Source organism: Nyctereutes procyonoides, unplaced genomic scaffold (genome assembly GCF_905146905.1).
Source record: "Nyctereutes procyonoides isolate TBG_1078 unplaced genomic scaffold, NYPRO_anot_genome, whole genome shotgun sequence".
In the NCBI taxonomy this organism is placed as follows: Eukaryota; Metazoa; Chordata; class Mammalia; order Carnivora; family Canidae; genus Nyctereutes; species Nyctereutes procyonoides.
In genome coordinates this window covers 8,618,310-8,642,660 of record NW_026575030.1, presented here as the reverse complement: position 1 = coordinate 8,642,660, position 24,351 = coordinate 8,618,310, and the positions used below count along the sequence as shown (strand labels likewise).

The following is a 24,351-nucleotide window of genomic DNA, read 5'->3' as shown; positions in this document are numbered from 1 at the left end:
GTTCAGTATTCATTCCATAGGGCTCCCACAGTAGAAAAGAGACAGAAAGGAGCAGAAAACTTATTTGAAGAAATAATGGCTGAAAGCTATCCTAACCTGGGGAAGGAAATAGACAACCAGATCCAAAAAAATCACAGAGTTCCAAATAAGAGGAACCTAAAGAGACCCACTGCAGGACACATTTTTTTTTCAAGGAGAGAATCTTAAAAGCAGCAAGAAAAAAACAACTTGTTACATACAAAGGAAATCTAGTAAAATTGTCAGATTTTTTAGCAGAAACTTTGCAGGCCAGAAGACGAGGGCATAGTCAAACTGCTGAATGAAACTGACAACCAAAAATACTCTGAATGCAGAACTGCCTTCAGAATTGAAACAGTGATCAAGCGTTATCCAGACAAGCAAAAGCTACTTTAGTTCATCACCACTGGACTAGCCTTAAGATAAAGGTTAAAGGTACTTCTTTAAACTGAAATGAAAGGGTACTAATTAGCAACAAGAAAACAGGAAAGTATAAATCTCACTGGTAAAAGTAAATATGCAGTAAAATTCAGAATAATCTAACGTTGTAAAGGTGGTGGAGTAATTACATATTAAGCTAGTATAAAGGTTAAAAGATAGAACTAATAAAAATAACTATAATCAGTAATTTGTTACTGGATACACAAGTTAAAAACATGTAAACTGTTATCAACTTAAAACACTTATAAGGATAAGTTGCTTTATGTAAGCTTCATGATAACTACATAGAAAAACCTATAGTCGATATATAAAAATAAAGAGAAAGGAATCTAACCATACCACTACAAAAATCATCAAATTGCAAAGAAAGAAAATAAAACCCATCTATATGCTACCTACAAGAGACTTGCTTCATAGGGAAGGATACATAGACTAAAGATGAAGGCATGGAAAAAATATTCCATTGATGTTGGGAACAAAGGCAGAAGGAAATGCATATAAAATTAAATTTTCTTATACCCTGCAGCCCATTGACAAATACTTGAGGACCACATAGTATGACCAGGAAATTTGCAACTGTCTTAATGCTTAATGCTTTGCTAGAGGGAAAAACAACCTAAGCTTGACAAAACCTAGGCCTCCAGCATACTGTGAGTCTTCGTTAGCATATGAAAGTCCTTTTGGAAACTTCCCTTAATCTTTACTTCCCCCAATTTAAAAATATATTAAGTTGCTCCTCAAAATCTCAGGGCAGAAATAGGGCAACAGCTATTTTTGCACACTGGTCCTGCCCCTGGGCTTCGATAAAAACCACCTTGCACCAAAGATGTCTAAGAATTCTTTCTTGACCATAAGTTCTGAACCCCACCTTCAAACCACAACACATGCAAAATGGAAACCGAAAGAAACCTGGGTAGCTATACTTATATAAGACAAAATAGACTTTAAGACAAAGATTTCCATAAGAGACATAGTTATTATATAATGACTAAGGGGTCAATCTAACAGGATATAAAATTTGTAAATATTTATGCACCTAACACAAAGCACATAAACATATAAAGCAAGCATTAACAGACTTAAAGGAAGAAATAGACAATACAATGATATTAGGGGACTTTAATATCCAACTATTATCAAGTAAGCAGATCATCTAGACAGAAACTTAATAAGAAAACATTGGCTTAAACAAGAAATACCAAGTGTTGGTGAGGATGTGGAGATAAAGGATAACACTTTTGTGCACTGTTAGTGGGAATGTTAACTGCTGCAGCCATTATGCAAAACAGTATGGAGATGCCTGAAAAAAATTAAAAATAGAATTTCTATATGATCAAGCAATTCCACTCTGAATCTTATCCAAAGGAAACCAAACACTAACTTTTTTTTTTTTAAGATTTTAATTATTAATTCATGAGAGACAGAGGCACAGACTTAGGCAGAGGGGAAGCAGGTTCTCTGCAGGAAGCCTGATGCAGGCCACAATTCCAGGATCCACAATTCCGACTTGAGCCAGAGGCAGATGCTCAAACACTGAGCCACCCAGGTGCCCCCTAAACACTAACTTGAAAAGATATCTGCATCCTAGTATTCACTGGAGCATTATTTTACAACAGCCAAGATACAGAAGTATAACCTAAGTATCCACTGCTGGATGAATGGACAAAAAGATAGGATGTGTATATGCACATGCGCGCGCACAGCGCACACACACACACACACACACACACACACACAGGAATATTACCAAACCATAATAAAGAAGGGTATCTTGCCATTTGTGACAACTTGTATGGACTTCTGAGGGTATTATGCTAAAGAAAATGAACCAGACAGAGAAAAACAAATACCATTATGATCTCACTTCTGGGAACCTAAAAACACAAAACACAAACAGAAACCCAACCAAAATGCTGAATTCTTGAACAGATAGGTGGCTGCCAGGGGTGGCCCGTAGTGCATGGATGAAATGGTAAAGGGAGTCAAACCGTATGTATTTCCAGTTATTTTATAACTGCAAGTCCTAGAGAATGTAATATGACATAGTGACTATAGTTACCATTTTATATTAATGACAGTTAATATACTGTATATTTGAAAGTTGCTAAGAGAATAGATTTTAAAAGTTCATCACAAGTATAAAATTTGCAATAGTATGGTGATGGATGTTAACCATACGTAACTGCGGTAATAATTTCATAATATACACAAATATAGAGTCATTATGTTCTACACCTGAAACTAATATTATGTTACATGTCAATCATATCTCAATAAAAAAAAGAAGAGACAGCTATTAGGGATGAGTATTTCATCATCAAAATTCTATCAAATACTGAAGGAGTTTCAATTTAGACCTGGAGCTCTGTTTGTATCTTCTCAAATTTAACTTCATTTTTTTCACTTTGTAGAGTCTTATTAAATCTTCAAAATGTCTCATATATGCAAGTTAATTTTTACCTTATAAAATGTAGTATTTAAAAAAAAAGGAAGTTACACAATTGCCTGATAAAACCTGCTGTGTTATTATTAAAATATTCTGGGGCGCCTAAAATGTGCTGGGGCGCATGGATGGCTCACTGGTTGGGCGTCTGCCTTCAGCTCAGAGCATGATCCTGCAATCCCAGGATGGAGTCCCATATTGGGCTCCCTTCAAGGGGCCTGCTTCTCCCTCTGCCTTTGTCTCTGCTTCTCTCTCTCTCTCTGGATCTCTCGCGAATAAATAAAATCTTTAAAAAATAATAAAGTATTCTGTGCTTATATTATTATATGTTGCATCTAATAATGTTGAAGCGTAATTATTTCTTATTTCATTAATCTTAGCCTATTGGGTTAGAGCAGTAATTTTCAAGACATGGTTCCCTGGACTAGCAGCATTATCATAAAGGGAACTTGTTTGCACTGCAAGTTATTGAGCTTCACACCAGACTTTCTGAATCAGAAACTCTTAGAGCCCAGAAATCTGTATTTTAAGAAGTATCCAGGTGATTCTGATGTAAGTCAGGTTTGAAAGCCACAAGATTAGGGAATATGGAAACAGCAGGAAACAGTAAAAGATCATAACTACAACACAAAGTATCAGAAGTCATCCTTCTGATGCAGAAAGAACAAGTCAATGGGGCACCTGGGTGGGCTTAGTGGTAGACATCTGCCTTTGGCTCAGGTCGTGATTCCGGGGTCCTGGAATCAAGTCCTGCACCAGTCTCCTCATAGGGAGCCTGCTTCTCCCTCTGCCTATGTCTTTGCCTCTATTTCTCTGTGTCTCCCAAGAGTAAATAAATAAAATATATATTTTTTAAAAAGAAAGAACAAGTCAACAGTAGTTGATAATCTAAGCTCTGTCCCACACTGAATGACACTACTTCACTTTAGGGACAAAAACCAAAAAAATAAAAAAGTAAATGCACATGAATAATGTAATTAGAGGGTTCCAATGATTATTGCAATGATAATGGCCAATAAGGTAGAGCCATCTGTAAGTGTTTATAAAGAAATTATGAGGGGGCCTGGGTGTCTCAGTAGGTTTAGCATCTGTCTTCAGCTCAGGTCATAATCTTTAGGGTCCTGGGATTGAGCCCCTGGTCAGGTTCCCTGCTAAGCAGATAGTCTGCCTTTCCCTCTCCATCTGCTTCTTCCCCAGCCCAGCTCATGTTCTCTAATGCTCTCTCTACCTTGCTCTCAAGTAAATAAATAAAATCTTTTTTAAAAAGAGAGAAATTATGCATAATGAATTGTAACCACATTATTAATTTGCTCCCTCAATAAACATTCACTGAATACTACTATAAAACCATATGTTATATGCTAAGAGCTAAAGCTGTGATACATAGGTATTAATAAAAACAGAAGAAATTTTGAAAAGTCAAAGTTTTTAATTGATTTTGTTTGTTGTACTGGAATTCAACACCCAGAAAGATTCTGAAGAAAAGGATATCCTACTAGGAGTCCATATTTGTTATGCATAAGATCACAATAAAACATTAGTTTTTTTTGTTTATCAATTTTAAGTCCAATTAAATTAATTTCAATGTTTATGTGCCTAAGAGAATATTATCCCTGATCCTCTAAAACTATTATAAACACACACACAACACATACATATATACCTAACATATACCATACATGTATACATATATACATAGACATACACACAGAAATATATCTTAACTAAACTGTGAAATGAAAAAAACTCTGAACTAACAAGTGACAAGAATTAATTCTTCTAGAACATAATCAAATTCCTTTTGATTGCCGCTGGAAATTTTATTGCATGGATATCTCCTCTCCTCAACACGTTCATTTTTTATAAGTTCTGTGCATCTATTTATGAGAATTTGGTTTACAAACAAGTCCACAATAGATGTTTTATAAATGCTACCCCCTTACTTCTTTCTCTTTTTCAGAATGGCATCCCTCTGTCAGTCTACTAATTATCCCCAAAGTCTTGATGTTTTTTCATATTAACAATCAGAAACAGGGCATTACTAAAAACATTTGTGCTCTGTACATCCTTCCTTTTAGCATTTCATAGATTCTTCTGAATATTTAAATACTGAAATTGTAGTAATGTGGAAAAGACCTGCAGGGGGAGTTGTGAGACCCAAGACTAGTTTCATTAATGCCAGCAAGAAACTTGGGTTTTATTTCATTGGACTTGGATAATTTCTCATGAAAAATAGGATGCCAGACAAGATAATCTCTAAGACTTCTTCTGGGTCTTTGAAATTTTAAATCTAAATTTTGGTGAAGAATTATTTTAGATCCTTAGCAATTGGACCCTTGGATGTAGAAATATATCTTTGGGAAGGAAAGCTCACTAGAGAAAAGTAAGACAAAATAAGAAAAAGCAGCGGACTGCAAAAAGATTAACTCAGCTAAAAATACCTCTGGTTCCCCATATTCATCCTGCTGTAATTGCCTTAGAATAAAAATGTCTTCCTGTATACAAGCTTATGTAACAGGATTATTATCTCCTATAATATATGTGTTCTCAATATTAGCCCTTCTAGAATACTGTGTCACAAGTGATGGTTTTTCACACACGTGGCAGAGACAACGGTAATGAGTAGCTCCTCTTTCTCCTTTGTTGTCTTATCACTTCTCTGATCAATTTACAGACACACTTCCGGCTAGAAGGTTGGACCTAGAACTGTCAGCAAGATAATCTAAGAATTGTGTTTTTTTTTGTTGTTTTAAAAGCTCAACATTGCACACAGTGAGGTATAGCAGACACCTCTGGGGAATTTGCCTGGCTCACAATTTATCTTTCTGGGAAAGGTAGCATTACTGACATTTCTACTCACTTCCATTTTCACATTTGTTTATTTATCAAGAAATAATACTCCTCCTTTAGGCCTGTGTAGAAGCTCCAGTCTCTGGTGAAGGCATCAACTTATAGGGAAAGCTTGTTTTTATTTCAGTTCAGTACAAAATGACTTCTTTCCATTGAGACTAGCTGCCTCTTGCTTTCTTTTATCCACATTATTCTAATAGTTTTTCATACAAACCCAGTAAATGATACCAAGAAAAAAGTAATATTTAACACTTCCTATTTACTTCCTATTAACCATTCATCAGAAACCTAGGATTCTGACTATGAAAGTGATAGAACAAGACAAGAGATAGAGAGAAACACTACCTTTCACATAGTATTTTCTATAGCCATTCTATTAATATGCCCTTACAAACCAATTTCTAAAGCACTAATCCAGAACCATTTGTTCAGCCTCCCAACTTCATAAACTATATATACAGAAAGTTTCCTTCAAAACAGTCACTCTCCGGTACTAATCAAAAGAATATCATGTTCTTTTGTAAAAGACCCTATCTTTTAAAGCATATAAATTTTCAAAGAATTCAACATTTCTGTTATTCATCACATGGTATCTTCTATTTTCTATTATGTTATTTTTCCAACAAAAAGAATCAGAACTGCAACTATTAAAGAATTAGTAACAATATAAGTAACTTAATGCCTAAGAACTGTAGAGCTCTGAAATTTAATCTCTATCTCATTTCGGATGGTCTCCTTTGAATCTTTCTAATGGAAAATTTACATTTAACAAATTAAGAATTTTAGTTAGAGGGGATCCCTGGGTGGCTCAGCGGTTTAGCATCTGCCTTTGGCCCAGGGCGCAATCCTGGAGTCCCGGGATCGAGTCCCACATCAGGCTCCCGGCATGGGCCTGCTTCTCCCTCCTCCTGTGTCTCTGCCTCTCTCTCTCTATCATAAATAAATAAATCTTTAAAAAAAAAAAAAAAGAATTTTAGTTAGAGACAGATTGCCATGAATGACAAAAAACTCATATCATTTTAATGGAGGTTAATTTATGTAAGGCTAAGATATATTAACATTTAAAAATATTTTACCTTCAATATTTTAATACTGCATTAATATTTTAAACTTTATGCCCAATTTTCTCTTTCAGTCAAGTATCAGGAGTTAGATTTACATCTAAGTTTTCTGAGACACATAAAGAAACTAGCACTATGGTGTTATTCTGTATGTTGGTAAATTGAACACCAATAAAAATTAATTTATTAAAAAAAAAAGTGATAGAAAAAAAAAAAGAAACTAGCACTAGATTTATAGACTGACTTACAATTATGAAAACCTTAAGGAAAAATCTTTACAAATTAAAACATTAAGAAAATTAGGATCAAAGGCAAAAGAAAATAATTCTAATTAAAATCTTAAAAAAAATCTCACTAATCAGATTAGTAAACATTATGAATTAGAAAGCACTTTATGTTATGAACAGAGAAACACTGAAATGAAACAAAAGACAACAGCTTAAACTTACTGGGTTGTCTGTAGAATCATCAGCCAACTGTAAACCAAAATAGTCACGCTCTGTCAAATCAAGATGCTTGAAGACTATATCCAACAGAACTTGCCCCTGATCATGTTTCTAGAAGAAAAATAAAAGGAAATCAACGCTGACAGGCAATACATTCTCAGATTTTTAAGTTCCTGAACTTGTGTCCCCTTCTATTAAATTGCCAACTATTTTCATACCAATGACTTGATTGGGAATAAGACTTCACATGTTACACAGCACTTAACAAATAGTCTGACTTGGGAGGGCCTGACTAACTCAGTAGAGTATGCAACTCTTGATCTCTGGGTCGTAAGTCTGAGCCTCTCTGCCCATTTTTAAAACTGGGTTGATAATATTTGGCTGCTGAGTTCTCTAAGTTCTTTTTACATTCTGAATGCAAATATTTTCTCCCATTTGTAGGTGTTTTGATCATATAACTTGGATACACAAAAGTTTTAGTTTTTTGTGAAGCCAAATTTATTCCTTTGTTTCTTTTGGTGTCATATCTACAAATTACTTGCCAAATCCAAGGTCATGTAGAATTACCTATGTATTTTCTTCTAGAAGTTTTACAGTTTTAGCTCTTAACATGTGGTTCTCTCAGCTGTTTGGAGCTTATTTTTACACACAGTAGATATATACCTAGAGAGGGGTGCAACATCATTGTTTTGCATGTGGGTATCCAGTTGTCCAAGCATCATTTGTGGAAGAAACTATTCTCTTCACACTGAATATATCTTGGTAACTTTGTCAAAAGCCTGTTGACCACAGATATATGGATTTGTCTCCAAATGAATGGGTTATTTTCTACTCTAATCAGTTTTGTTTCCGTCTCCCATTGATCATAGATTTGGTTCTAGGGAATACTACAACGCAGAAATGCTAAGAGGTGCTGATGAAAACAGGCCAAAAAAAGCCTGCTTTCAAGGCTGCCTGAGTGGCTCAATCACTTAAGCATCTTGACTTTTGATCTCAGGACTCAGGGTTGTGACTTCAAGCCCCATGTTGGGCTCTGAGCTGGGCTCCATGCTGGGCATGGAGCCTACCAAAAAAAATTTTTAATATAAAGAATTTAAAAAATAAAACCCCCCCAAAACAAAAAAGCCTTCTTTCTCTATCCAAATGACCAGAAAATAAAGATTTTTTTTTAAGATTTCATTAATTTATTAGTGAGAGAGAGGAAAAAGAGTATGCATGCACATGGGGGGAAGGGCAGAGAGAGAGGGGTTTAATCTCAAGCAGACTCTGCAACACAGGGCTCAATCTCACGACTCTGAGACCATGAACAGAGCCAGGTGTTCAAAAGTCAAGTGCTTAACCAACTAAGCCACCCAGGCACTGACTCTACTACTGCTAAACCAAATGGAAAAAAACGAAGCCCATCTCCAGTAGTGCCATGGAAATAAAGTAGGGAGCCTAGAGTTCCATGAGCCTTCTGGTACTAGCTGGGAGCCAGTGGAAAGACTATAAAGACAACCAAAAGCAAGTTGGAAGACATAGTTACTCCTTAGTGGTGCTATCAGCAGAAGTGGAGTATACTGTTGAACTTCCACTTCGCTGAATGGGCAACAGGCAGTGTTTGGCTTCCCTCACTAGAGCAGTGACAGCAGAAGGTGAGAAGGAAGCCTAGACTGTCAATAATCACCATCTCACTATAGCAGGTGATGTCTCTCTAACAGAAAGGAGAAGGAAGATTTAGAGAGAAGTTAACTAGGAAAAGGGAACAGTTAAATTTTCAAATAAAAGATACCTATGATGAATTGCATGTAAAACTGACCAAAACTAACAGAGCAAAAGGTTTTAAAACTCAACTACAGGGATCCCTGGGTGGCGCAGCGGTTTGGCGCCTGCCTTTGGCCCAGGGCGCGATCCTGGAGACCCGGGATCGAATCCCACGTCGGGCTCCCGGTGCATGGAGCCTGCTTCTCCATCTGCCTGTGTCTCTGCCTCTCTCTCTCTCTCTGTATGACTATCGTAAATAAATAAATTAAAAATTTAAAAAAAAAACAAACTCAACTACAGAGTAGAATACATGCATAGCTTTCAGATAGGTCTCTGGATAACATATACACAAAATAATAATACAAAGGTTCTGGAAACCAAATTAGAACTACAACCCAGAAAAGCAGGTCAGGACCTATATGCTACCAAGGTGACTCCCTGAAATAAAGAAGATTGAGTATGATCCAGAGTCTCACAAAATATTGCCCAAAATATCAAAAATACCACCTAAAATCACTTGTCATACAAAGAACCAATATAATTTCAACTACAATGACAAAAAGCAATTCAACGGATGCCAACATGGACATGACTCAGATGTTAGAATTCTCTGATGAGGATTTTGAAACAGCCATCATAAGAACATTTCAATGAGCCATTAATGAATGCAGTTTTTTTTTTTTAAAGAAGAAAAATTGTTAATTAGAATATTTCTGCATGGACGCCTGGGTGGCTCAGCAGTTGAGCGCCTGCCTTCAGCTCAGGGCGTGATCCTTGAGTCCCGCGATCAAGTCCCACATTGGGCTTCCTACATGGAGCCTGCTTCTTTCTCTGCGCTTACAGGTGTCTGCCTCTCTCTGTGTCTCTCTCATGAATAAATAAAATCTTAAAAAAAAAAAAGAAATGAAAATTCTAAAAAAACAAACAAAAAAAGCATATTTTTACAAAGAAATACGAGACATAAAAGAACCAAAAGAAAATTATATTACTGAAAAATATAGTATTGAAATAAAAACTGACTTAATATACTCAGTGGGAAAATGAAGATAAGAAAAGAAACCATGAATTTCAAGACAGATGAATAGAAATTACCTAACCAAAAAAAGTAGACTGAAAAGAAGAAAATAACCAGACCTTCAGAGACATGTGATGCAATGAAAAAAGATACAATAGTCTTGTCCCTAGAGGCCCTAAAAGAGAAGAGAGTTTCCGGATAACAAAATATTTATGTAGCTAAAACTGTCACCAATTTGGCAAGAAGTAAAAACATAAATTCAAGAATCCAAGTGAATCTAAACAAATACACCCCAAGACATGTCATAATCAAAGTCTTGAAAAACAAAAGAAAAAAAAGAGGGATGCCTGGGTAGCTCAGCTGGTTGGGCGTCTGACACTTGGGTTTTGGCTCTAGTTGTTACCTCAGGTCATGTAACCAAGCCCAACCTGGGGCTCTGCACTCAGTGCAGAGTCTGCTTGTCCTTTACACTGTTACTCCCTGCACTTGCACACTCACTCTCTCAAATAAATAATCTTAAATAAATAAAGGGAAAAATCTTAAAAGCAACTAGAAAAAGAATTTGACATTTGCCTATAGGGTATGACAATTCAAATTAGAATAGATATAAGGAAACTGTACATAATATTTTCCAGGTGCTACTAGAAAAGAACTATCCACACTGTTCCTCTCAATATAAGAGAATATATATACAGGAGTGAAGGGTAAATAATAACTTTCTCAGAAAAAGGAAAATTTAAGAGAATTTATAACCAATAGATCATCACTATAGGAATACCTAAAAGAAGTTCTCCAGCCAGAAAGGAAACAATAACATGAAGAAATTTAGAAAAACAAAAACATCAACCCAGTGGGAGAAACTGGGAAAAAATATAAAAGCCTAAGCTTCTTTGTAGGATTAAATTATATTTGACGGTTAAAAGCAAACATTTTAAGTCTATCTGGCATGCTGCCCAATGTATGTAGAGAAAGAAATTAAGACAAGTATAAAGGGGGTGGGGGGTAAAGGGCCCTAAAGGCAGTTAAGGTTTCCATACTTCAAAGCAGTAAAATGTTATCAATATACAGTTGACTTTTGAACAACACAGGGGTTAGGGCTGCCAACTTCCACCCTCTGCCCCATAGTTGAAAATCTGCGCTAACTCTTGACTCTCCAAAATCTTAACCAGTAATATCCTCCTGATGACTAGAAGCCTTACTGATAACAAAACTGTCAACTAACACATGTTTTGTATGTTGTGTATTACATACAGTATTCTTACAATAATATAAACCAAAGAATAGAAAATATTAAGACAACCATAAAGAAAATGCATTTATGATACTATACTGTATTTATTTTTAAAATGCATATAAACTGACCCATGCCATAAAACCCATTTTGTCCAAACATCAACTATACTACTGTAATTTGTATATATAAAACATAATAAGAGCAACCATCAAAATAAGCTATGCAAAAGATACTCTCAAAAACACTAAATAAAAATGAAATTCTAAAAAATGTTCACATAATCTATTAGAAAGGGAAGCAAAAAACAAATTAGAAATATTAAAGAAACAAGTAATAAAGAACAAACCTAAGTTTTAACATTTGAATAATTACATAAAAGTACATAGTCTAAACAGATGAATGAAAAGGCAGAGGTTGACACAGTAGGAAAAAACCATGATCTAACTACCTACTATTTAAAACAAACTGGGCAGCCCCAGTGGTGCAGCGGTATAGCGCCGCCTGCAGCCCAGGGCGTGATCCTGGAGACCCTGGAACGAGTCCCAACGTCAGGCTCTCTGCATGGAGCCTGCTTCTCCCTCTGCCTGTGTCTCTGTCTCTGCCTCTCTCTCTCTCTCTCTCTCTCTCTCTCTCTCTCTCTCCTCTGAATAAATAAAATCTTTAAAAAAATAAAATAAAACTTAAAACTTCAAATATAATGATACATATAAATTGAAAGCAAGGGGATAGAAAAAAATATACCATCTAAACATTAATTTTAAAAAGTACATCTGAGAGCAAATAATTTTACTAGGACAAAAAAAGGGACATTACAAAATATTTATGCATAAAAGAACATAGCTGGAAAACAAATGAAATAAAAATAGGAAGAAAATTAGAAAATAGAAAAAGCACAAATATAACTGGCAATGTCAATTATTTAGCAATGCTAGAATTCTTACATAGAAAATTAGCAAGAATGTAGAAGAACTCAACAATACATCAACTAACAGACACATTGACACGCAAAGGATTCCCTAACTCAGCATCGGAATACTCACTCTTCTCAATTGTCTGTGAAACATTTTAAGATAGGCCATATCCTGGGTCATTAAATAAACCTTACCAAATTGAAAACTAAAATCAGTGCTCTAATAATCATAATGAAATCAAAGTAGAAAACAGTAACAGAAAGTGAAGAAAAAAATAGAAACAAAACACTTGGAAATTAAAGAACACATTTTTAAATATTCCACAGGATAAAGAGGACTCAGGGAAATTAAAAAAAGTACAATAAACTGGAAAAAAGAAAACGTTATCAAAATCTGACCGTGGAATATAGCTAAAGCAGTGCTGAAAATGGAATTTATGACCTAAATTTTTAATTAGAAAAAAAGGAAATGTACTAGCTGGGAGTATTAGACTCAATCACAGAAAGTAAAAAATATTGAAGCCATAGCAGATGAGATGCCCAGGGTCAGAAGAAAGAATAAGTAAACAGCTGATAGAGAACTTGATATTAGCTTGAACTCGCTCCTAAAGAAAACTAGAAAAAGAGCAAAATAAACAGAAGGAAAGGAGCAAAATATATGAGAAGAAGGAGTAAGGAAATACCTGATGGGGAATCTTGACACGTACCAAAATCCCCATTAGGTAGAACAGTGACTGCCAAAGGCAACAAAAAAAAATATTTGGTAAGGGGTGCCTGGATGGCTCAATGGTTGAGCATCTGCCTTTGGCACAGGTCATGACCCCCAGGGTCATGGGATTGAGTCCCATATAGGGCTCCCTGCAGGGAGCCTGCTTCTCCCTCTGCCTCTGCCTATCTCTCTGTTTCTCATGAATAAATAAAAATAAAATCTTAAAAAAATATATTTGGTTAATTGAATAAATGAATGATAAAAGGGCCTACAGAAAAAAAATCTAAGTTTATATGGCTTGTAAATCCCTTTGCAAGCATTCCTGGTTTTCCAGTTTTCCTGACCTCATAAGAGGACCAATAAACAACAAAGCATTTGAGAAAAATATCTAAAGCATAGTGTACCTGCAGAGAAACTAACTTATTGGAAACAGTTCCTTTAAAAATGAAGAAATTGTTCCTAATAGAACTTATCTAGGTTTATCACCGGAACTTTAAGTCAATAACAACTGCCAGGAAAAAACGAAATTCTTATTAGCAGGCCAAGCACAAGGACAGATGTGTTAGACAATTATATAAGAAACACCAAGCAGCAGCGTGACAAAACCTAGAGCACAGAAAAATATTTTACAGGATAGTACAGTAAAATGGAAATAATAAATAGGCCAAGTTCTTACTTGACCAATTATAGTGGGTAGCCTTGAGTGAATTTTGTTTCTACCTAGGCCAGTTTCATCAACTCTAACCTACGAGGATAGCCTAGTTCATGTACTGAGGAAGGAAAGGTCAAATTTAGGCCTCCTGCTTCAATCACAGTAAGTGAAACTGATCCACTACACCCACTCACCTACCCACACGTATACGTGTGTATGAGCATCTTCACGGCAGAGACTTCAAAATGTCTGAAAAAGACTAAATTAAAATTAGATGATCTCTGAGGTTCCTTGTTTCTAAAGATGCTCTCCTGCAGATGGAAAAGAGGAGTATCTTCACATAAGAAAAAAGACAATTATGTAACAGGTAAGGCAGGTAAGAAACGTTGAAGGGCTGTAGGAAATAATTATTTTCATAATGCTTAAGTCAAAGGCCTATAAATGACTCTTTAACAGTGACTGAAACCCTTTAGATCCCTCTTAAAAGTATAGACTTTGATTATACCCCTGAATGAAGCCTATACAGTGGGAAAGGATTTCATTAGGAGTCTAAAGTGAAGAGAGATTGGGACGCCTGGGTGGCTCAGTGGTTGAGCGTCTGCCTTTGGCTCAGGACATGATCCCAGAGTTCCGGGATTGAGTCCCACATCGGGTTCCCTGCATGGAGCCTGCTTCCTCTTCCCTCTGCCTGTGTCTCTGCCTCTGCCTCTCTCTCTCTCTCATGAATAAATAAATGAAATCTTTAAAAAGAAAAAAAAAGTGAAGAAAGATTAACAACAAAGTTTAAGAGATAACATAAACACAATAATTTTGAAAAGAAAAGGAGGTAACTTACTGATGGACAATGTACATTTTAGTAGGGGCTTAAGCGAGTAGCAGTAACTTCTATTTTCTTTTTTTTTTTTTTAACTTCTATTTTCTGCCGAAAAAAGAATTTATAAAACAGAAGGAAGAGAAACAAATATTATGGTACTCTCAATATAAACTATGCCTTCTACAGTTTAAAAAAAAAAAAAACTGCCTCTTTTTTCTATATAGAAGTCAGAGAAAAGGTTTTACATAAAGAGAAAGAATCTTTGACTAGCAAAGTTAGTAATAATTAACAACAAAAATAGCAAACACTTAATACTTGGTATATCAGACACTGTTGTAAGTGAACATATATTTATTCAATTAATTATCAAAACAACTCTATGAGGTAGGTCCAATTAAGACTCTTTAAGATTAAGAAACTGAGACACAGAAAATGAGCAAAGATTTCTAAAGATCACACAGGTAGTAGCAGAACTTTCATTCTACCCCAGATTATCTGGTCTAAGAGAGTCTATGCTTACAATCACCATAAAAATACTTTGTTTGATAGAATTATTTTGTTGTTATCAACAATGGAAGACTATTTATATTTTGTCTTCTCATCTAAAAGGACATTTTTTAAAGCTGAAAACACACAATTACTTTGTAAAACCCATTTAAAAATACCAACTTTCCTTTCCAGCAATATGGCAGAGTAGATAATCTAAGAACTCTGCTACAAAATCACTGGAGATGCTGGGAAAAAAATGTAATAAACATTCTTTTAACTGTATAGCTGGGCTGAAAAGAAGCCTACAGCACGGAAAAAGGAGGAAATAGAAAACTTAAAAGCTGTGCTAGGACTGCCACAGAAAGGCATGTTAAAGAATAAGCAGTCATGACACCTGGAAGGCTCAGTTGGTTGAGCGCCCAGCTCTTCATTTCAACTTGGGTCTGGGTCTTGGGGTCATGGGATTGAACCCCAGGTCAGGCTCCACATTTAGCAGGGAGTTGGCTTGAGATTCACTCTGTCTCTCTCTCTGCTCCTTCCCATGTTCAGAGGTTCATACATGCTTTAACTCTAAAATAAATAAATATATAAATATATACATAGAATAAGCAGTCTAAGTTTATCACACACAAGTAAGACATGGGGAGTAGCACATGGGCTCAAATAAGGTGAGATACAGGACTAAACTTCAAACCTGAATGGTGACATTATTTTTTTTTTAATTTTTATTTATTTATGATAGTCACAGAGAGAGAGGCAGAGACACAGGCAGAGGGAGAAGCAGGCTCCATGCACCGGGAGCCCGACGTGGGACCCGACCCCGGGTCTCCAGGACCGCGCCCCGGGCCAAAGGCAGGCGCCAAACCGCTGCGCCACCCAGGGATCCCGAATGGTGACATTATTAATTAAAGACAGACTAATAAGGGGGAAAAAATCCTCCCACTAGCCCAGGATAAAAATCAAAGAGGCTTTGCACCCTCTACCTGGGATCCTGATGAAGAGAAGTCTCCCCTGAAAATTTACAACCACAAGGCTGCCCTCATATGGGTCAAAATTTGAGTTGATACTATCTATTGCTTATAAATTCACAAAGGTGAATCATTGTGATCTAATATCAGTCCTGGGTAATAACAAAACATCCCTCAAGGAACACATCCTTAACCCTGAATACACAGGTATCAGAGATAATGCTTACCTGAAGACAAAGGTCACAATCCCAAATTATAAAACACCAGTGGAATCAGAGCAAAAGTCAGGAAAGCCTAATTACATTCCTTTTAAAACTTCAAATAAGGCACAAAAAAATAAATAAATAAATAAAAAATAAAACTTCAAATAAGGGACCCCTGGGTAGCTCGGTCAGTTAAACATCTGCCTTCAGCTCAGGTCACGATCCCAGGGTCCTGAGATTGAGTCACATAGCAGGCTCCCTGCTCAGTGGGGAAACTGCTTTTCCCTCTCCCTCTGCCTTCCACTCCCCGTTTGTGCTATCAAGTAAATAAAATCTTTTTAAAAACCCTTCAAATAACAGAACTATAAAGACTATAAACTTAATGATTAAAAGAATTTAAAATATGAAATTATTTTCTCTATACAAAAAACCTAAAATAATGGAGAGACAATATGGACTGGGAAAGATAGATCAAGAGACCATTAGAAACAGGAGGAAAAGGCCAGAAAACAGACCCATACAAACTTTATTTCCAAGTACTAAAGGGCACTGGGGAAAGGAAATTCTTTTCAATAAGATGCCAGGGAGCTGACCAGATATCCATATGAAAAGAAAAAATTTAACCCAAATCAGTACTTCACCATACCCCCAAATTACTAATATATGGTCTGAAAAAATTAACAACATGCAAGCCTCTAACAAGGAGTAACAGATATAAAAAAATTAACAAGAACAAAAATGCAAAACAGAATCACAGAGAGCATATGGACCTAAAACAATGAAAGAAAATCAGTACACTGTTTAAAATCTCACACCTAAAAAGCATACGTAGCATTACCAAATCTGTGAGTTCTAACCTTTAAAAAATACATAATCTCCATTTACCAAAACTATTCCAAAGAACAGAAAAGCAGGGAATGTTGCTCAATTACTCTTATGATTCTAATTCAAGAGGGAAAAATAACAGCAAAAGAACATATAAAGGCAAATCACATTAATGAATAGAGATGCAAAAATCTCAAATAAAATACTAGCAAACTGAATTTGGCATGATGACAAAAAAAGATTCAAAGATTTTGTAGAGCATTTAATATCACAAAAGCTACACATATAACTAATAATTTAACATTAACAGAATAAAGGAGAAAAAGCATACAAAATACCTTATTCAAAGTGGAAAAAATAAAATGAAACCTCATAAATTTTGCTGTAACAAAACACAAAGGCATTAGATAATTATAAAGGGGGCCAATTCAAAAAGAAAATATAACATTCATAAATATTTACTCAACTAACATAAGAACACCTATATATATAAAAGCAAATACTGACAAAAAAGGGAGGAATTGACGCTAACACAATAATAGCAAGGAACTTTAATATCCCACTTACATGGAAAGACTGATCAACCAAAAACAAAACCATTAAGAGTGGCCTTAAACACAGTAGACCAGATTAACTCAGTAAATATACAGAGTTACACTTCATCCAAACAGAACACTTCATCCAAAAGTTGCAGAACACACATTCAAGTGCACATGGAACATTCTCTAGGATAAATCATATGCTGGCCCACAAAAAAGTCTCAATAAATTTAAAAAGACTAAAATCATATCAAGGATCTTTTTTAGCCACAACAGTATAAAACTAGAAATCAATTACAAGAAGAAAACAGAAAAACACAAACATGTATATAAACAACATGCTACTAAACTAACAATGGGTCAACAAAGCAATTAAAAAAATACCTTGAGACAAATGAAAATGGAAAAACAACTTTGGAAAATCTATGGGATGCAGCAAAAACTGTTCTAAGAGGCAAGTTCAGGGTGATACAGGCCTACCTAAGGAAACAAGAAAAATCCCAGATATACAATTTAATCTTACAGCTAAATCAACCAGAAAAAGAACAAAGCTCAAAATTAGCAGAAGGAAAGAAAGAGTAAAGATCAGAGCAGAAACAGAGACTTCAAAGACAAAATAAAAGATCAACAAAACTAACAGTAGTTTCTTTGAAAAGATAATAAATCTCTAACAATATCCTTTAAGAAAAAGAGAGCGAGAGGGCCCAAATAAGTTATATCAGGAATGATGAAGTAACAATCGGCCCTACAGAAATACAAAGGATGATAACAGACTACTACAAACAGGTATATGCCAATAAATTGTAAAACCTAGAAGAATAGACAATTCTTAGAAATACATGACTTATAAAGACTAAATCACAAAGAAATTAAAAATCTGAATAGATTAATTACAAGTGTTGAAATTAAATCTGTAACTTAAAAAATTCGTAAAACCTTATTAACACCCAGGACTAGATGGCCTCATTAGTGACTTTAAAGAGTCAGTACCTAGCCCTTTCAAATTATTCAACAAAACTGATGAGGAAGCGATGCTTCCAAAATCATTTTATGGGGCCAGCATTTCCCAATATCAAAACCAGACAAAGACACCACCAAAACAAACAAAACAAACATGCCGATACCCGTGATGAATACAGATGCAAAAATCCTCAACAGAAGATAACAGCAACCTGAATTCAACAATATATTAAAAGGATCATAACCAGGACCAAGAGGAATTTATTACAGGGTTGCAAGAATAGTTCAACATCTGTAAATCAATTGAAGTGATATACCAACAAAGGATGAAAATCATATGGACATCTCAGTAGATGCAGAAAAAGTACTGGACAAAATTCAACATTCACTTATGATAATAAGTCTCAACAGTAAGTGGGTATAGAAAAAAAATGACTCAACATAATAAAGGCTACGTATGAGAAACTCACGACTAACATTAAAAAGTAAAAGTACAACTTGCCTGTCTGGTCACAATTCATGCTACAATGTGGTTAGAGAACCCCAAGTGAAAAAATACAAGAGATCTTGGCATGATGGTGCCCTCAAGTTACTGGAAAAGTACATAAAACCCTTCTCTTAAAAAAAGCAATTTTCAACCAGGACTCAAAGAGAGGCTGGCAGGCAGAGAAGATAAAAAATACATGACCTAACTATATGCTGTATCCAAGAAATGCCAAATATAAAGATTTGATAGGTTGAAGGTAAATGATGGAAAAGATATACCATGCAAACATTACTCAAAAGAAAGGAGGAATGCCCATATTAGTGTCAGATATAACAGACTTAGGAGAAAAAATATTTACCACAAAGTAGACATTTTAGAATGACAAAAGAGTCAATCCACCACCAGGACCCAGAAGTCCTAAATATATTTGCAACTAAAACGATCTTGAGGGCAACCCCGGTGGCTCAGTGGTTTAGTGCTGCCTTCAGCCCAGGGCGGGATCCTGGAGACCCGGGATCAAGTCCCACATCGGGCTCCCTGCATGGAGCCTGCTTCTCCCTCTGCCTGGGTCTCTGCCTCTCTCTGTGTGTCTCTCATGAATAAATAAATAAAATCTTTATTTAAAAAGAAATCTTAAAAAAGAAAAACAAATGTTGAAATACATTTCTCAATTTCAAAACTTATTATGAAACTATGGAATCAAGGTGATGTTGTGTTCATATAAGGCAAGACTTTGGAATAGAATATAAAATTGAGAATCCAAAAATAAACTCTTACATTTACTATGGGCTGGTTTGTTACAAGGGGGTCAAGACAACTCAAATGAGAATGAATTGTCCTTTCAAAAATGAACATTGGAACATTGGAAGAACATGGTTCTTCCACCATACACAAAAAATAAACTTAAAATGGATTAAGACCTAAAAGTGAGACCTAAAACCATAAAAATCATAAAAGAGAGGACAATAGCAATTTCTCTGACAGCAGACACAGCAACATTTTTCTAGATATATCTCCTAAGGCAAGGGAAATACAAGCAAAAATAAACTGTTGGGACTACAACCAAATAAAAAGCTTCTGTAGAGCAAAAGAGACAATCAACAATATCAAAAGACAAACTACTGAATGGGAGACCATATTTGCAAATGACATATCCAATAAAGGATTAGTATCCAAAATATATAAAAATCTGATACAACTTAACAGCCAAAAAACAAATAATCAAATTAAAATCTGGGCAAAAGACATGAATAGGCATTTCTTAAAAGAAGACAGATGGCCAAAAGACATCTCCACATCACTCATCAGGGGAATGCATATCAAAACTATGAAATACCACCTCAGGTATTAGAATGGCTAAATTTAAAACAGGTGACAGAATGGGTAAAATTAAAAACAGTCTCTATTGCTCTCTCTCGAAAAAAGAAAAGAATACATGAACAACCCTATATATTTTTTAAAGATTTTATTTATTTATTCATGAGAAACCAGAGAGAGAGAGAAAGAGAGAGAGAGAGGCAGAGACGCAGGCAGAAGGAGAAGCAGGCTCCATGCCGGGAGCCTGATGTGGGACTCGATCCTGGGTCTCCAGGATCACACCCTGGGCTGAAGGCAGCGCCTAACCACTGAGCCACCAAGGCTGCCCACAACCCTGTATTTATTGCAGCATTATTTATATAGCCAAATTATGGAAGCAGCCCAAGTTCCACTGATACATGAGTGGATAAAGAACAGGTGACATACATAAAATGGAGTACACAATGGAATATTATTTAGCCAGAAAAAGGAACAAAATCTTGCCATGTGCAACAACATGCATGGAGTTAGAGCATATAATATTAAGTGATAGCAGTCAGACTGACTGAAATAAGTCAGTCTTATTGTTTTTTAATAAGACACTGTATGATTTCACTCATATATAGAATTTAAGAAACAAATGAGCAAAGAGAAAAGAGAAACAGATACATAAATCAAGAAACAGACTCTTAAGTATATAGAACAAACTGATAGTTACTAGAAAGGAGGTAGGGGTGGGGATGAAACAGGTGATGGGAATTAAAAGGTATACTTAGTGTGATGAGCACTGGGGAATGTACAGAATTGTTGAATCACTATGCTGTATGCCTGAAACTAATGTATGTTAACTAGACTGGAATTAAAATTTAAAACTTAACTTAAAAAATCATGTCTGGAAAACTAGATATCTACATTAAAAAGAATGAAATTGGACTCCTCCCTCTCACCATAAAAAGTGAACTCCAAATGGACTATAGGCATAAAATTAATACTTACAACTAAAAAAGGCTTATAAAAAAAAACACAGAAAGTAAATCTATGTGACCACAGCCAAGAAAATGGTATTTTAGATAGCATATCAAATGCATATGTGACAAAAGAAAAAAATGAAATTAATTTTAAAGACAAAAACATTTATATTTCAAAAAGTGATATCATTAACAAAATGAAAAGACAACTCATGGCATGAGAGAAAATATTTGTAAAACCTTTATCTGATGAGATACATGAAACCAAAACATATAAAGAATTTTTACAACTCAGAGATAGAAAGGCAAATAATTATAAAATGAGCAAAGAATTCACACAGACATTTCTACAAAGAAGATATACAAAAGCCCAGTAAGCTCATGAAAAGATTAAAAGTTAAAAGACAGTAAAAGGCAAATACCAATCAAAGAAACCTGGTAGAAATTGTTATATCAAATAAAATAGATTCTAAGAAAACACCACTAAGTATCAAGAAAATCATTATATTAGATAATGATAAAAGGTAGAATTTGCCAAAACAATATACAAATTCTTAAAATCTATGTACCAAATAGAGTAGTTCCAAAAATACAGTATAAAACTCAATAAAAAAACACCACTTTACATCTACTAAGATGGCTATAATTTTTTTAAAGTGTAAAATAACAAGTGTTGTCAAATAAATGGAGAAACTGGAACTCTTGCACATTGCTGGTCAGAATGAAATGGTGCAGTCATTTTAGAAAACATTTTTGCAGTTCTTCAAAAGCTAAACAAAATTTTCACATGATCCAGCAATTACATTTCTGGGTATATACCTTACAGAACTGAAAACAGGGACATGAATAGATACTTGTATACTAATGTTCATTGCAGCATTATTCACAAGAGATAGAAGGTGAAAACAACCCAAAGTCTCTATCAACAGCTGAATGGATATACAAAATGTGGTAAATCTATACAATGGAGTATTTTTCAGAGATAAAAAAGGAACAGTTTTGATACATGCTACATGAAATCTTGAAACCTTAAACTTGGGATCCCTGGGTGGCGCACCGGTTTGGCGCCTGCCTTTGGCCCAGGGCGCGATCCTGGAGACCCGGGATCGAATCCCATGTCGGGCTCCCGATGCATGGAGCCTGCTTCTCCCTCTGCCTGTGTCTCTGCCTCTCTCTCTCTCTCTCTCTGTGTGACTATCATAAATAAATAAATTAAAAAAAAAAAAGAAACCTTAAACTAAACGAAACAAACCATACATAAAAAAAGATATTCTAAGATTCCTCTTATGTATCTATAATAGGCAAACCCATAAATTTTGGGGTTAGGGAGAAATGTGAAGCTACTGCTTAATGATTACAGAGTTCCTGTTTGGAGTGACTGAAAAAATTTTATAAACAGACTAGTAGGATGCCTGGATGCCTCAGTGGATGAGTGTCTGACTTCAGCTCAAGTCATGATCCCAGAATCCTGGGATTGAGTCCTGCATCAAGCTCCCCACAGGGAACCTGATTCTCCTTCTGCTTATGTCTCTGCCATTCTGAGAAATATCAGAAATAAATTTTTAAAATCTTTTTTTTTTAATTTTTAAAATCTTAAAGAAAGAAACAGACAGTAGCAAATGGCTGCAAAACAGTGCGACTGTAATCAAGGCAAATGAATTGTATACTCAAAAATCTTTAAAGTGGCAAATTTTATGTTATATATATTACAATTCTCAAAATATTACCATATATGAAAAACCACTGAATTATACAATTAAAAAGGAACTATATACAGTTTAAATGTGAAGTAGATCTCAATAAAGCTGTTAAACCATACACAGTAAAAGTTGACAAGTCCTACCAAGAAGAATTGAGAAATCTTTTCCCACGAAGATTTTAGCAAAAGTCAACAAAATTATTGGCAAACCACAAAAAGAGTGCGAGTAAAAAAACTGGAAACATAAATGATCAATAAGTATATAGGAAACAGCAACAACAAAAGCACAATGAAGTCCTAGATTGTAAACATTCTTGTCTTGTTTCCACTGTTAGGGCAAAACTTTCAATATTTCATTTCTTATTATGCCTTAGGTATTTGTAAATATCTTTTAGCAGTTTATGTAAATTCTATTTCTAATCCACTAAATTTTTGTTTGTTTTTTAATACACTGGGGAATTGATCACTTGGATTTTCTCCATTATATTTTACATTGCTGAAATTAACCTAACTTGGTATAAGCAAATTTATGAGTATTTTGTGTACATGCATAGTTTTTAATTTGCTAATAATTTGTGTGGAAATTTTATAAGTTTTGTTCATATTGGTCTATTATACTCCTTTATTATATAATGATCTGACTAGCTGTTAATATGAAGGTTGTGCTCGTTCTGCAAAATGAGTTGTGAACTGTTACTTCCCTTTTTATTCACTGGAAGAGTAGGATTAGTGTTATTGTGTTAAGTGCTGAAAAAATTCATTAGAACGTAAAACCACAGTACTATAACACAAGCATCAAAATGGTTGAAATTTAAAAATACCAAGTGTTAGTGAGGATCATAAACTGCTGATGAAGTGTACATGCAAACATAACCACTGTGACCCAGTCTTTTGACTTTTAGATATTTGCCCAATAGAAGTATATATATTTATGTATGTATGTATGTATGTATAAGAATTGTTTAGAGCTTCAGTATTCAAAGTAGCCCCACAATGTAAAGAAACCATGAGTCCACAAACAATGCGATGGATAAATTTTGGTATACTTATGCAATGATAACTCACTATCTATTGCTTTATGGTAAACACACCACAATGTTTTTTAAGAAGTATTAATATCTTTCATGCTCCGGTAGGATGATGGGCCCAGCTTGTGGTTCTTACTCATGGCTGCAGTTAGATGGCAGCTATTAAATTCATCTGAAGTTTGACAGTAGCGTGATGTACAAGATGGCTCACTCACATTGTTGGAACTGGTGCTGACTGCTGGCCAGAATATCAGCTGGGACTGTTAATGAGAGCCTCCAAATAATGGCCTCTCCATATGATATAGACTTCTCACAGCATGACAGCTGGATTCTGAGACTGTTCCAAGAGTGTGAGTTCTAAGAGACCCAACTAGAAGGTAGAAGGTAGAAGGTAGAAGGCTTCATGTTACCGGTAATCACAAAGAGTCTCTTTACTGCCTTGGATAAAAATTAATCGCAAAGGCTAGGCAAAATTCAGGGGTGAGGAATTCTGCAATGCTGTGAGTTTACCTGTAAAGTTCACTGCAGGGCTATTTTGGGAGACCAGCTACCA

General features: G+C 35.2%; 1 protein-coding gene across 4 annotated transcripts in view; it reads right to left on the bottom strand.

The window, feature by feature from the left end:
* PTPN4 (protein tyrosine phosphatase non-receptor type 4) overlaps positions 1-24,351 on the bottom strand; it is a 206,525-nt gene that overhangs the window by 106,504 nt on the left and 75,670 nt on the right. For 3 of the 4 annotated variants that reach the window (XM_055316224.1, XM_055316225.1, XM_055316226.1), the window contains one exon: positions 7,263-7,370. In XM_055316224.1, coding sequence (XP_055172199.1) covers positions 7,263-7,370 — 108 coding nt within the window. Of the gene's footprint in view, positions 1-7,262; positions 7,371-13,716; positions 13,772-24,351 lie in introns of all 4 variants that reach the window. The other variant, XM_055316227.1, reaches the window with a different exon arrangement.